The sequence below is a fragment of the Urocitellus parryii genome, chromosome 6 (assembly GCF_045843805.1).
Source record: "Urocitellus parryii isolate mUroPar1 chromosome 6, mUroPar1.hap1, whole genome shotgun sequence".
In the NCBI taxonomy this organism is placed as follows: Eukaryota; Metazoa; Chordata; class Mammalia; order Rodentia; family Sciuridae; genus Urocitellus; species Urocitellus parryii.
In genome coordinates, this window is record NC_135536.1 from 80,158,766 (window position 1) to 80,173,193 (window position 14,428).

General features: G+C 34.4%; 1 protein-coding gene and 1 pseudogene across 1 annotated transcript; both read left to right on the top strand.

Annotated features, from left to right (window-relative positions):
- Positions 1 to 2,963: 2,963 nt before the first annotated feature.
- LOC113178158 (olfactory receptor 4N5-like) lies at positions 2,964 to 3,890 on the top strand. The gene has a single exon (XM_077800055.1). The coding sequence runs from the start codon at positions 2,964 to 2,966 to the stop codon at positions 3,888 to 3,890; it is 927 nt and encodes a 308-aa protein (XP_077656181.1).
- Positions 3,891 to 11,808: 7,918 nt separating this feature from the next.
- Positions 11,809 to 13,055, top strand: LOC113178156 (olfactory receptor 4K13-like; annotated as a pseudogene).
- Positions 13,056 to 14,428: the final 1,373 nt, after the last annotated feature.

Consider the following 14,428-nt stretch of genomic DNA (forward strand, 5'->3'; position numbering starts at 1 on the left):
GAACAGAATAATATTGCAGAAATAGAATAAAGGTGAGCACTTTCTACCCTGTCACTGAAATGAAGCCCATTTTATGTTTGATTCCTACCCTTATTTGAAAGAGATTAAAATAAGGGGAAATGCCAAGAACTTTGAGAGATTAATCATTTGATATTAATTTGGGTGTAAGACAAACGACTGATTCCAACCTTCCCACCCCCAGAAACAAAGGTAAAGTGGAAAAAGGAATCAAAAATCCCAATCAGTCAGAAAGTGTAGGCAGAGACTCAAGACAAACTTCATTGACTTCACAAGCATGCAACAGGTATGCATATACAGCTGACATGCTCTGCCTGTGCATCTTCAAGGCAAGAGGAGTTTTGTGTCAGGTAAAATGACAAGGAAGGCTAGAGGTGGTGAAAGCCTTTGGTCTCCTCTTTAGCTTACACTAACAGCACTTCTTTGTCTTCCCTGCCTGAACACTCACTTGAACCTGTGACACTCTCTTGTGCAGGAACTCATTTTGTGCAGAGGAATGTCCATCTCAGACACAGCTGTCCTCAGTCTCTGTAATGAGCACAATTTTAGACTGTCTGGAACAGAGTACAGAAATGAGACTAGAAGAAGGCAGGAAGCGAACCAAAAACTTGGGATATATGGAATTCCATCTATTGGGTGACAGGGAATAGACACAGTAGAAAATGAAAAAGGAATCAGATGCTACCTGTTTCTTGGCATCCTGAACCTGAAGAAGCACAGGTGCCCAATCCAGGGTTGCAGTGGATGCACCATGTGTAAGTAAGTACAGGAGGGAAGCTCCAAGGCTCACTGTCCTGGGAGCAGATTCTGCAGACACTGAGGTGTGGATATGGAGGTCAACTGGGTTAAGTGGGTTCAGAGAAAGGAGCTCTCTAGCTACTTCTAAGGGCATCAAAGACATTTTGTTATATATCAGATCTCTTAGACTCAGTATGTTTGTGCTAATGCATGTGTTTGTGTGTTCATCAAATATGTGCTCCTGTATTTTAACTACTTATTCTATAACATTGTAACATTCGTGTACAGCTACTGTGCAAGAAACAGCATGATATAACTCTAAGACCTTTTCATCAGGATAAATATATCCTCATGTACATTATGTAAATTTCCACTGTAACTTTCAGCCTCTAACAGTTTCTTTGTATGGATATTTTACACAACTATTTTGGGCTGTCTTTCTTCTTTCATACAGTATAGTGTTTTTGAGGTTCCTTCCTATTGTAACATGTATCAATATATATTTTACTGCTTTTCTTTTCTTTCTTATTTTTGGCCAAATTGTATTTGTCTATTTCATAGCATTTTTGAAAAGTATTACATGTAACTAAAAATCAAACCAGCATCTGTATATTTCACAGTGCAGTAATTGTTCTAATCAGTAATCATTTCTCTTCCATATAATCCACTCCAACAGTGAACTATGTAGTCTCAAAGGATTAATTATTTGTTTGTAAAATGTTTTCATATTAGACTAACACAAATACAAGATTTTAAAAAACATCTGTAGTAAAAGAAATAAATTCCACTGATTTCAGCACTCCAACAGATTATCTAATTACCCTCCAACCCAGAATGAATACTTTCTACTTTAGAGACTAGTATACAGACTAAATATTATTTCTCAATTTCTCCAAAATGATTGTAACTCTTATTTAGACAAAGCTTTAGACAGAAAAGGTGACTTCTTTTTTGGTACTGGAATTGAACTCAGGGGCACTCGACCACTGAGTGATATCCCCAGCACTATTTTGTGTATTAGTTAGAGACAGGGTCTCACTGAGTTGCTTAGTGGCTCACAGTGCTGAGCTGGCTGTGAACTCACAATTGTCCTGGCTCAGCCTCCGGAGCTATTGGGATTACAGGCACACACCATCTACCTGGCTAAAATGGAAATTATTAAGTCAAACAAAGTCATGATTTGTTAATTAATGCCTTGATGAAATAGTGTCAGTTAATGAAATACCACTACTTTCCTAATTAGTTTTGAAAGAGGTATACATACTCATTTAATCACTTGCTAATGAGACCAAAGAAGGAAATACATTGCAAATTTAAAGTTAACTGCAATTAACTTTAATTTAATTATCTCTTAAATGAGTATATTATATGTTGTCTATGGCCAATACCAATGCACTCTGCTTTAAATATTACTTAGGATAGTCAAATTAATTTTCATATTATTAAAAAATATCTGTGAGAAGGATATCATTTGGCTATCATTTGACATTTGGAGAAGCAGATTTTAGGTATATGGTAAGCGAATAAAGGACTACTAATTAGAATTTAAGAACAGGATCTGCACCTGGTCATGTATATAACCAGGATAATACTTCTAAGTCAGGTCAAAGGTACAGATCTTGTTTTAAGTGCCTTATGATCAGTTTAGATTGAGAATTCATAAGGCTATCTATGCAGAGCATGACATCAGAATTATCATTGCAATTCAGAAAACAAACAGAAAGCGACTTGGGCTTCTGTAGGACTTGAAAAAGCACTTTGTTATGTGTCAATAAGGAGAAGGGACCCACACTTTGCCCATATTCTGACAATCAGAAACAGTGAGTTACCATTAACAACAAAGATTAGTCATCAATAACCCCAAAACAGAGAATCTTGCTAAAGTTTATGTTGTGTGTTAGTGAGTAAATTCCTAAGACATTGTAAGCAAAATAGCCACCAGTCCTACAGAAGGACAGTTATATAGAAACTCAAGGTTAAATGGGAATGAAACTGTAGTTAGAAGACCCAACTCTTGGTGAGGAATGATTAGAATGAAAGAAGGGTAAACTCAGGGTTCAGGGGAATTATGGGGCATAAGTTGCTTTCAGCTATGCTAATTTGGAATGTAGCAAATATTATTTTTGCTAGTACAGAGTCTTTGAGCAGAAAAAAGTTGGTCATAACAGGTAACAATTTGCTTTTGTGATTCTCCGGATTAGGAAGGGATGGACACAGGAAACAGCACAGTGGTGACAGAATTCATCCTCCTTGGTTTGACCCAATCTCAAGATGTCCAAATCCTGCTCTTTGTGCTAGTCTCAATGTTCTACCTCATAATCCTCCCTGGCAATGTTCTTATCATTCTTACTATAAGATCAGATCCTGGACTTAATGCTCCCCTCTATTTCTTCTTGGGAAACTTGGCCTTCCTGGATGCCTCCTACTCCTTCATTGTGGCTCCCAGGATGCTGGTGGACTTCTTCTCTGAGAAGAAAGTAATTTCCTACAATTGCTGCATCACCCAGCTGTTTTTCTTGCACTTCCTTGGTGTAGGGGAGATGTTCCTCCTTGTTGTCATGGCCTTTGACCGCTACATCGCCATATGTCGGCCTCTACACTATGCAACAGTCATGAGCCCCAGGGTCTGCTATGCATTGCTGTTGGCTCTGTGGCTTGGGGCCTTTGCCCACTCCATTGTGCAAGTGGCCATTATCCTGCACTTGCCCTTCTGTGGCCCAAACCAGCTGGACAACTTCTTCTGTGATGTGCCACAGATCATCAAACTGGCCTGCACTGACACCTTTGTGGTGGAGCTCCTGATGGTCTCCAACAGTGGCCTGCTCACCCTGCTGTGCTTCCTGGGCCTTCTGGCCTCCTATGCTGTCATCCTCTGCAGAGTAAAGAGACACTCTTCAGAAGGGAAGAGCAAGGCTGTCTCCACTTGCACCACCCACATTATCATTGTGTTCCTCATGTTTGGACCTGCCATTTTTATCTACACCCGCCCCTTCAGGGCTTTCCCAGCTGACAAAGTGGTTGCTCTCTTTCATACAGTCATCTTTCCTTTGCTGAACCCTGTAATATATACTCTTCGCAACCAGGAAGTGAAATCCTCCATGAAAAAGCTGTTATGTCAGCACAGGGTGTTCTAAATGGAGTAGAAACATGAGTAAATCAACAGCAGAGAAAGTTCAATCAAAATGAAATAAATTATTTCTTTATGCACTTAACTAATGAGTCATTTAGTAAACATACTGTTACCAATCACTTTCAATTTTCAGGCTGTGTGGCATATGAAGGAGATAAACTACATCCAGTTGTCCTAGGATTATATTCAAGTGAATAAATACAGGTGAAAGTATCAAATCAGAGAAAAAATGTCAACAGCAGTGCTACACTGTAGACTGGGGAGGTACTAAATACCTTGCTTTTTTACTGTCAATAAGGTATTCGGATACAAACCAGCTGGTCCTTGAGATTCAGCTGATTCAAGATGATCTAAAAGTAGTAATCACACAATTACCTGAGATATTATAGGAAGAAAGGATGACTAATACAAGGATCCACAATTATAAGTTTGGTACATTTTAAGACCACTAGAAGAATAATGTAGCTTAGTGGAGTTGAAGCAGTTGAAAGTGGCAAGAATTGAAAGAAGAGAAGTTGGCAGGTAAAACTCTCCTGAAGTATTTCAAGCAATGGAAAGAAGTTCACGCCATTTAAATCTCAAATGAGATCATAAAAGGCATTAAACTGGAGAGTGTTAATGTTTTCTACTTGCCTTAAGGAAATAGCCTCAAGACTCTGGAGGAATATGGGAAATAAAATTTAATTAAATAGAAAAAATCATACTGTTAAGTAATTTTAATAGAGCCTTAATTAGTTATTTTTTCCTAAATTTGAAAAGTGTTGTGTTTTCCCTCACTGTTGTTGTTAATATTGGAGAGGAATTTGAGTTCCCTTCAAATGGTTTCATCCTAAATGTAATTATGTTTCTATTTGGTATGTTAATCTTTATTTAGTTATAGATGACTAAACCACTTCAATTTCTTTCTTTCTTTATTTGTTTGCTTGGATGGGGGTAATATCAAGTATCCTATATTTGAAATAGTTGAATGGGTGGTAAAAGCAGCCTATGAACTTGGAATCAAGTTATATATATTATTTATATTATATATATATAATCAAGTTATATATATTATTTATATTATATATAACATATAATATAAATTATATATAATTATAATTATATATAGTTTATATATATATTAATTGACCATATATATATGGTCAATTAAAGAAATCCTGTCCTCAAAGCAAATATTAATATGCAGAATACAGCAATTATTTTTCTATTGTAGGCTACAAGATCACAGAACTGAAACTGTGTGCAATTCTCAGGAAAATAGCTCAGAGCTTCTCTAGCACTAGTAGATAGTAGATATCTCCATATAAAACAGAAACCTTATATCCTGCAGTCCCTATGCCACTTACCTGTTTTCTGAATTTAAGACTAACTAAGTCAATCAGAAATTGTAAGAAGACTTTAGGGTTTAATTTTTAGCCATGATGCCTCTGGAGAAGACAAAGTTTGATTCTGTCTTAAGAATCAAATCAGCTTCAACCTACAGTCTTCTTTGGATGAACAAGGGCTTTCTAATTGTTTGTTGTGAGGTGCTGTCCTGTGCATTGTAGATTGCTGGGTAGCATCTCTAACCGCAAACTACTAGAGGTAAAGTTTGTCCACACTTGAGACTCTCTGGGTTAAGAAGATTAGATTCCTGTGTGTAGATCTTATAGTAATATGGTTAACAACCTCATTTTGCAATTAGTACATGATCTACAGCCTATGCAACCTATGATTTTTAAAAAACTGTATTAACAGTATAAAAAAATCACTGGAAAATATTAGTATGTTATCTAAATATAAGAAAAAAAATCATTTGTATTTTTCGATACTATCCAGACTATGAAATAAAATAATTTCATTAAACTAACTATGATGACTGTGTTGAAAATGGCAGAAAATAATGTATAAAAAAGATTTAAGGTTGGACACGTGGCACATACCTGTAATCCAAGTGGCTCAGGAGGCAGAGGCAGAAGGATCATGAGTTCAAATCTAGTCCTAGCAAAGGTAAGGCACTGAGCAATCCTGTGAGACCCTATCTCTAAGTAAAATACAAAATAGGGTGGGGGTGTGGATAATTGTTCGAGTGCCCCTGAGTTCAATCCCTGTCCCCCCAAAAAAGTTAAAAGAATTTCAACAGAAAATTATAATTCAAGAAATCATCATCTAAAATTCTATTAATTAAAAATTGTTAAAGTAAGAATTCATCACGACTTTAAAATTGATTAAACACAGGAAACTACGAAAAAGTTAGGTAGAAATAAAGTGAATAAAAAATTCAAATGAAATGCAAATTGGATAAAAAGGAAAATAAGGAAAGGGTATTAGAAATATGTAAGATACAATGGAAACGTCCTACCTATGTATAGTTGACATCCAAGTAGTGTGGGGAAAAGAGAAAATGGGAAAGATGCAATATTTGCAGAGGACTTCTACAAAGTGATAAAGGGCATCAACATGGACCACATGGACCACAAGTCTTTGGTCATAAGCAGAATAAAGTTTTGAGAAAGAAGACCCAAACACATGAATGTAAAGCAGATAAAAGTCAATGATACAGAGACTCTTAGAAGCCACTGAGAGAAGGAAGCACATATTGACTTAAAAGAATAAACGGTAAGGACAGCTTTTCCCCATAAAACAAACATGGAAATCAGAGTAAAATGATGCTTTGATATTGCTGAAAGATGACAAAACAAGTCAAATAATTGTTATTAGATAAATAAACCGTTTAAGTTAAAAGAAAGACATTTTTAGACAGAAAATCTGTTGCCTGAGAATTTGTACTAAATCGGTATTGGGAGTAGTTCTTCAGTTAAGAGACTCTAATCCTGAAAGAAACAATAAATTAAAGAAAGATTAAATTAATTGTCAAGTTGATACATGTAAATAAATATAGACTATTGACTGTACAAACAGTAGTGTATTTTAAAGGTTTTATCATACATAAGTACAGTAAATACATACAGCATATATGTAATATATACATATTATATATATTGTGTGTCTGTATGTACACATGACAAGAGTCATGAACAATGAAAGAAACAATAAACAAGGAATTTAAGTGTTCTATGATTCTAATATATTAAAATATTTGGTCAAACTAATACTTTGAGTAGAATCTATGTATATATATGTTTAATCTTTATGAAATCCTGTAAAATACTAATAAGAAGTTTTCTAACTATAAAATTCAGGACAAGTTTTGAAAAGGATTATATGACTGAAAACAGCTAAATAAAAGAAAGAAAGAGTGTATGAAATAGGAAAAAACAGGTAGAAAAGTAAATATACTACAAAAAATAAACATTAAAAGCTTCATTTAAAATCTGGAATTGCTAAAATTCAAGCATGAATGCTTTCCATATTTAATTAATAGGTAGAAAAAAGTTGAAATAAAAGGAAAGTTTGAAATAAAATAAATACAGTTGTTGTTTGTTGTTCATGAGTTCCATATTTGTTTATTTGCCTACTCAGGAAATTTATCTGAAACCCCAAGTCAACATCTGTTATGCTTTTGGAGTAATTTGAGGACATGCAGAGAACAGCAGAAACAAAAACAAAAATACTTGAATCACCCTGTGTGGGCACTCCCAGCTAAGGTGGCACAAAGTGACACTGAGTTTTCTTTCAGCTCTCTTTCTATAACAAGTGTCCTTTTCACAGTCTGTTGACAGCACTGTTTTCCATGTATTTACAGTTATTGTTGGTGATTCTGCTGTTTAAAGGGCCCCCAGTCAGAGTCCTAACAATGTTCCAAAACACAAGAATTCTGTGATATGCCTTAGAGACCAATGCTTGTGTTAGCTTCATTCAAGCAGGAGTGATGCTGGTGGTGGCGAGGTCATTTTAAAACAGGAGTCTTTTAAAAGAAGCACAGATAAAACAAAATAATGTATTGATTGTTTGATGAAAATGTTGAGACCAGAGATTTGTAGAAAAATATGTTGCATTATTCTCTAAATTATTGTCATTTATTAATAAACATTAATGATTAATTATAATGCTATATTACATAGTATAAATAAAAGTTTCTTTTAGGCTACCATTTTTTAAATATAGATAAATAATAAGACTGTAAGGATAAAATATGTTAGAAAATCACAGAATGTTACCACTATAAAATATTGATGAGCTCATTACAATCGTTAGAACTTAAGAGGAGCAACAGATGAGGAAATTTAATCTTCCTGAATAAAGTAAAAAAAAAAAATGGGTAAGTACTTAAACACTCATTAATCTAGAAATATTTAAATAGAGAGACACTGTCTTTACAGTCTCATGAGCTTCTGTAAGTCCATGTTCTTTTTTGTACAATATGTTTTTCAGAGATACAGAAAATCCAGAGGCAATAGCTGAAACTTTAAAACTACTAGAACACAAAAATAAAGAAAATGCTATGATATCACTCTGACCAATATTTCCTTGAATATGACCCCAAGAAAACAAACAGAAAAAAAAAACAGAAATAGAAAGGATTGAGCCAAATTAAAATACTCTGCAAAGCAAAGAATTCAAGTAAGAAAACATTCCAGAGTGTGAAAAAATATTGGCAACACATACACATCTGATAAAATATATAAAAATCCCAAACAACTGAAAGTTAAGAAAAAAATTCAAAAATTGACAGTAGATCTGAGCAGAAATTTCTCAAAAGAAGGATAAAAATAATAGCCAATGTATATGAAAAATCTCCTTTATCATTAGTCATCAGGATTCACTCAAATGAGATGTCTCCTCACACCTGTTACAAAGGCTGCTATCAAAAAGATGAGAGTAACATGGAGAAAAGGGAACTCTTATACACTATTAATGGAAAATACTGAGGGAATGTAAATTAGTAAACTTAAATGGGAAAAAAAAGTATGGGGTTTTCTCAAAATTCAAAATAGAGCTGCACATAGTCCAGTTACCTATCTACTGACTATGTATCCAAAGAACAATATCTGAAGGTTTTTCTGCCCTCCCTTTCTTATTTTGCACTATTCACAATAGTCAAGATACAGAATCAACATCAGTGTCTATCAACAAATGAATAAAGAAATGTGGGTATATATGCACAGTGAAATAATATTTAGAATTTAAATGGGTGAAATCTTGTCATTGGTTACAACATGGATGAACCTGGACGATATCATGTTAAATGTGGTTAGTCAGACACAGCAAGACAAATACCATGTGATCTTACTTATATGCAGGACCAAAAAAGTCAAACAAATAGAAATACAGAGTAGAAAGGTGGTTACCAGAGGCTGAGATGAAGATAGTCTAATTAAAGAGCACAAAATTTTGTTATAAAAGAGGAGTAAATTTAAAAAGTTTGTTATACATCAAGGAGACCATAGTTTAAAATTTATATTATCATCTTAAAAATTTCTTACTTACTGTATTTTAAGTGTTCTCACCACAAAAATAATCACATTTTCTGAAATGGCAAAAGGATATTTTAAAAATCCCCAGTGTATTTTTACCTCTAGTCTCTGAGGGATCTAATAACTATCAAATTTGTTTTCTCCTATATGTCCCTTACCAATGGATACTTTTAAATACTGTACTCTTTTCAATCTAGAACAGATAAGTTCACTGGATGATGAAGACGAAAGCATTTCAGGATTTCATAAAGTTGTTACTTCCAAAGTCCAAGTGCAACCTGGTAGGTTTCCTGACCCTTTCACATTACCCTACCTTTAAACTACATATGCCACACTATTTGAAGTTACAAATTAAATGTGTACCTAATTAATAAATACAAATGCCATATTTCTAAAAGAATGAGGGGATTGAAAAGAGCTAACTAAATGGAAATAAATTTAACTTAGTTTCAAATTGAAAAAATATTAAAAATACATTTTATATTGTGTGCTAAGAAATTAATTCAATACTCCTAGCTGAATAAGTCATCTTTAGAAAAGAGATGATGTGTTTAAATTGTTTGCCCACACTGATCAGATTGAATGGTTTTATATTATCACATGATATAAGAATCTTTACCAACTCTCTTTAAGGCATGCAGTAATTTTTAATAGTGGATGTATAACAAGACTGCAAGGGTAAAATTCCTGATCCATAGCCTAGAAAGTCACAACATGTTACCACAAATGATACTATTGTTATATTCATTAGAATTTAAGAGGAATGACTTAAGAGAAAATCTAACATCTCTAAGAAACAGTATAAAATGGGTAAATATTTAAACACTAATTTAACTGGAAAACAATCAATAGTTTGGAGGTTCATGTGCTCCTACAAGTATATTATTTAATACTTCCTAGAAATATAGACTGTCCAGAGGAAATAACAGCACATGATAGTCTTACTGCAAGAGTACAAGAACATTCAAAAAGTCCTGGTGGCCAGTGAGAATAATCAGACATTTCCACTTTCAAATTCTGCTCATTTAATTTTTACATATCTCTGGAAGATGGAGTCAATGGGACACTTCTGATAAGATATTTATCTTAATGCTAGCTATGCAAGGGAAGGTATGTAATTGCATGCTTTGTGTGGTTAGCTAGAGACACACTGTATTTTCACATTTAAATCGTGTGACTAACAGGTTAAAATTTACAAAAAAAATATTCTCACGTATCTAATTTTCTTTCTTAATAATCATATTGGTTCTGGCTATAAGATTCTGGTAAACACAAGAAAAGTTCTAGAAATAATTCACAGGCCTCTAATAAGAATTGCATTGCAGCCCTACATCAAGGGAAAGGGGAGGCTCTGCACTTTATGGCTTAAAGTAGATCAAGTCCTGACCTCATTAAATGTAAGCACTTTTTTTTTTCCATTTTTTAAATTCACTTGGCTGAGCCGCCTCAGTCAGTGTCACAATGTCTTTGATTTAAATCATCCTGAAAAATGTTAAGTTTAAATAAGCCTTTGTGAAAATAATTGAGAAGAAACAAAGACCCAAAGGGGACAACAACTTTCATGACACTGTACATACAGTGTATCTACATTTTTTGTGGTATTGTCTTTCCTTTTTCTTTCTTTTTTTTTAGAGAGAGAGAGAGAGAGAGAGAGAGAGAGAGAGAATTATTTTAATATTTATTTTTTAGTTTTTGGCGGACACCACATCTTTGTTTTATGTGATGCTGAGGATGGAACCCGGCGCCGCATGCATACCAGTTGAGTGCACTACTGTTTGAGCCAGATTCCCACCCCTCTTTTTCTTTTAATAAACAAAAATTAATGGTTCATCTCTCTTATTATTTTTCTCAAATTATTTGAGAAAAGTTGAGTAACATAATAATGGTGAACTTTGGTACATCTTAGTTTTAAGGAGGTGATTTTGGATGTTCTGTGTATGGTTGATGTATGAAGACATATGCACTAAATAGAAATATCACATTCAGATTTTGAATCAGTTTTGTAAAACACTTGCAAGCAATTATTTTGTTGAGTAAATAAACCCAATAGCATTAATGTCTATAGAGGCAATAGGAATCATTCCAGTCTAAAACCTCTGTCTTTCTTGACATATTGACTTTAATTTCAATTAACAATGTAACAGTATTAACATTAAATATTACATTAATGATATGAGTATTCTCTTTTATAATTCCTTTCAGTAATATACAATGCACATTTTGTTTGAACACTGCTTTTTAATGTGACAATGACAAAACTTTTTAGTGCATACTGAAGATGGGATATGAATGTTTCAGTGAATGAATGTCTGCAAAACTATAAGATAAAAATGTACTTCATTATTGATTTTCAAAGTCCTTCTTTATGTTCATGATAAACTAAGAATTCAACCACGGTCTGATCTGGAGCCAAACCTGAAGACAGACTTAAGGGTTGATGTTCTGAATAAATAATAAACTGAAATGCAGAAGTATTGAATAGGAACACTGTCTTATTTTTCTCTGTGATTTTCTGTGTTTTCGTCTCTTTTAGACAACTTCTGACAGACTCACAAAAGTAGATATATGGATATCCTAAGTAAAAACACAAGTATTTCTGAGTTTATCCTGCTTGGACTTTCTCATTCCCAAGTAATTCAAGTATTCTTTTTTGTTATCTTCTTTCTTGTCTATGTAGCCATTGTAGTGGGGAACCTCCTCATTGTAATCTCTGTGATATTTGATAAACATCTTCACTCACCCATGTACTTCCTTCTGGCAAATCTATCATTTTTTGACCTATGTCTTTCCTCTGTTGCAACTCCCAAAGTGATTGCAGACTTCCTTAGAAAACCATCTCATTGTGGGGCTGCATGGTCCAGATATTCTTTATGCGCTTCTTTGGGGGTGGTGAGATGTCTCTCTTGATAGCTATGGCCATTGACAGGTATGTGGCCATATGCAAGCCCTTGCACTACCAGACCATCATGAACCACAGGATGCTCATTGGGTTTCTGGTGCTGTCATGGGCAGTTGGATTCATTCATACCACAAGCCAAATGGATTTCACAGTGGGTTTACCTTTCTGTGGTCCCAATGTTGTGGACAGCATCTCCTGTGACCTCCCTCTGGTCATCAAGCTGGCCTGCACTGACACCTATATTCCGGAGCTCCTGGTGATTGTGGACAGTGGGCTCCTGTCCCTGGTCTGCTTCATCCTCTTGGTCATATCCTACATCATCATGTTCATCACCCTCTGGCAGCGCTCCTCCAGCGCCGCCTCCAAGGCTGTGTCCACACTCTCTGCTCACATCACTGTAGTGACTCTCTTCTTTGGCCCTGGTATCTTCATCTATGCTTTTCTGTTCAATAGTTATTCTGTAGATAAGTTTCTGTCTGTGTTTTACTCTATAATCACCCTGTTGCAGCCCGTCTGGCTGCAGCAAAATAACCAGGGGGTGACGAATAACTTGTGTGCGTTGATACAGCAGGAGTAGGAGCCGTTTATTGTAGGACCTGAGCGATATTTATACATTCCACACAGCTTATCTTAATTAGCATAAACTAGATACATCAGTCAACCAATAAGGAATCTCCACACTTTTGTTACTTCTCAAACCACTCCCTCTGGCATTTTGCCAGAAACCATCCAAACTTGTTTAAGAACTCAAACATTTCTCTGGCAAAATGCCAGGCACCATCCTGACTTGTTTACAAACTCTAACATCACCCCCTTCCTTAATCCAATTATTTATACTTTGAGGAATCAGGAGATGAAGGCAGCCATTAAGAGACTGAGCAGTCAACAGATTGGTTCCTGTGTTTTCTCTTAGATATTGTTCATTTCTTGCTTATTTGTCTGCCTTCTACAATTTTAGGGACTTGAGTCTTAAGTATGTAATGAAGTGGCTGAAATAAAAATACTAAATGATATCAGTTTTATTCCTGCCATATTCTATATATTAAGAACTTTAAGTGTTTTAATTTAAAATGTTCATAACAGGGCTGGGGATGTGGCTCAAAAAGTAGTGCGCTCACCTGGCATGCCCACAGCGCTGGGTTCGATCCTCAGCACCACATACAAATAAAGATGTTGTGTCCACCGAAAACTAAAAAATAAATATTTAAAACTTCTCTCTCTCTCTCTCTAAAAAAAATGTTCATAACAGAGACACAGTTCCTGGAAAATCAAACATTGTTTTATAACAGGAGTTTTAAGATATCAAAAATATATAAACAAAGTGTTTCCTTATAAAATATTTGTAATATTTTGGTGAATGAAATCGCAAACTATTTATTTTTAGTAAGAATATCAAAATGGTGATAAATATTTACTTCTACAGTTGTGTTCTTAATGTTCTTAAAAATATCTTCCATTAAATATCAATATTATGAAGGTTTATCAGTGGTATTAAATTAGAATTTATAAAAACTTTCTTCAATTCTATGGCCTCAACAGTCTAAGTATACTAGTGGTATAAAAAATTAGGAAAATATTTTCAAACATTTCTTTGTGTTCTGAATTCATTTCCTAAAATTCAAAATCAATGGCAGTAATAATAATTAAAACTTTTTGTGTGTCAATATATTTTTTATACTAAATAACAAGCATTGTTCAATGTTTCTTTATATTAATTCAAGTGTTTGGAAAGCAACCTTTTTTATACTAAGAACCAGACTCTTTTTCAAGCAATATAATACATTGTTAGTGGTATATGTCTAGTTCTTGTCCCAGAGAGGATTACAAGGTTGAAGTGGGGTGAGAGATCTATGTTACACACAGTGATCTCAGAAAACCACTGTGAGAATGAGATATTTAAACCAAGGATATAAACATTTAGGAAACTGCATAACAGGACATTAGAGAGAGGAAGAGATTTTCAGACAGAAGTGTCAGTCTATATAGGTATTGTGGAGTCAAAAAGAACTGTGTCTACTGAAGATAGACCTTTATGAAGAAGTCCTATGAACTGAAGATGGCAAGTTTAATAGTGAGATTGAATACAGATGAAGACTCCAGAATATGTAAGCGGTAAATCCTCTTGTTTAATAAAAATTATAAATAAAGGAATTTAAATGGGAAAGATTAGAGATAGTAACCTTTGATTTTAATACAGCTCTGTCTTCTTAAGTGGATAAGTGAAAAAGGGAGTTGAGCAGGCTCTTCTTCTTATCCTGAATCTGTTAAATGATAGTAAATTTATTG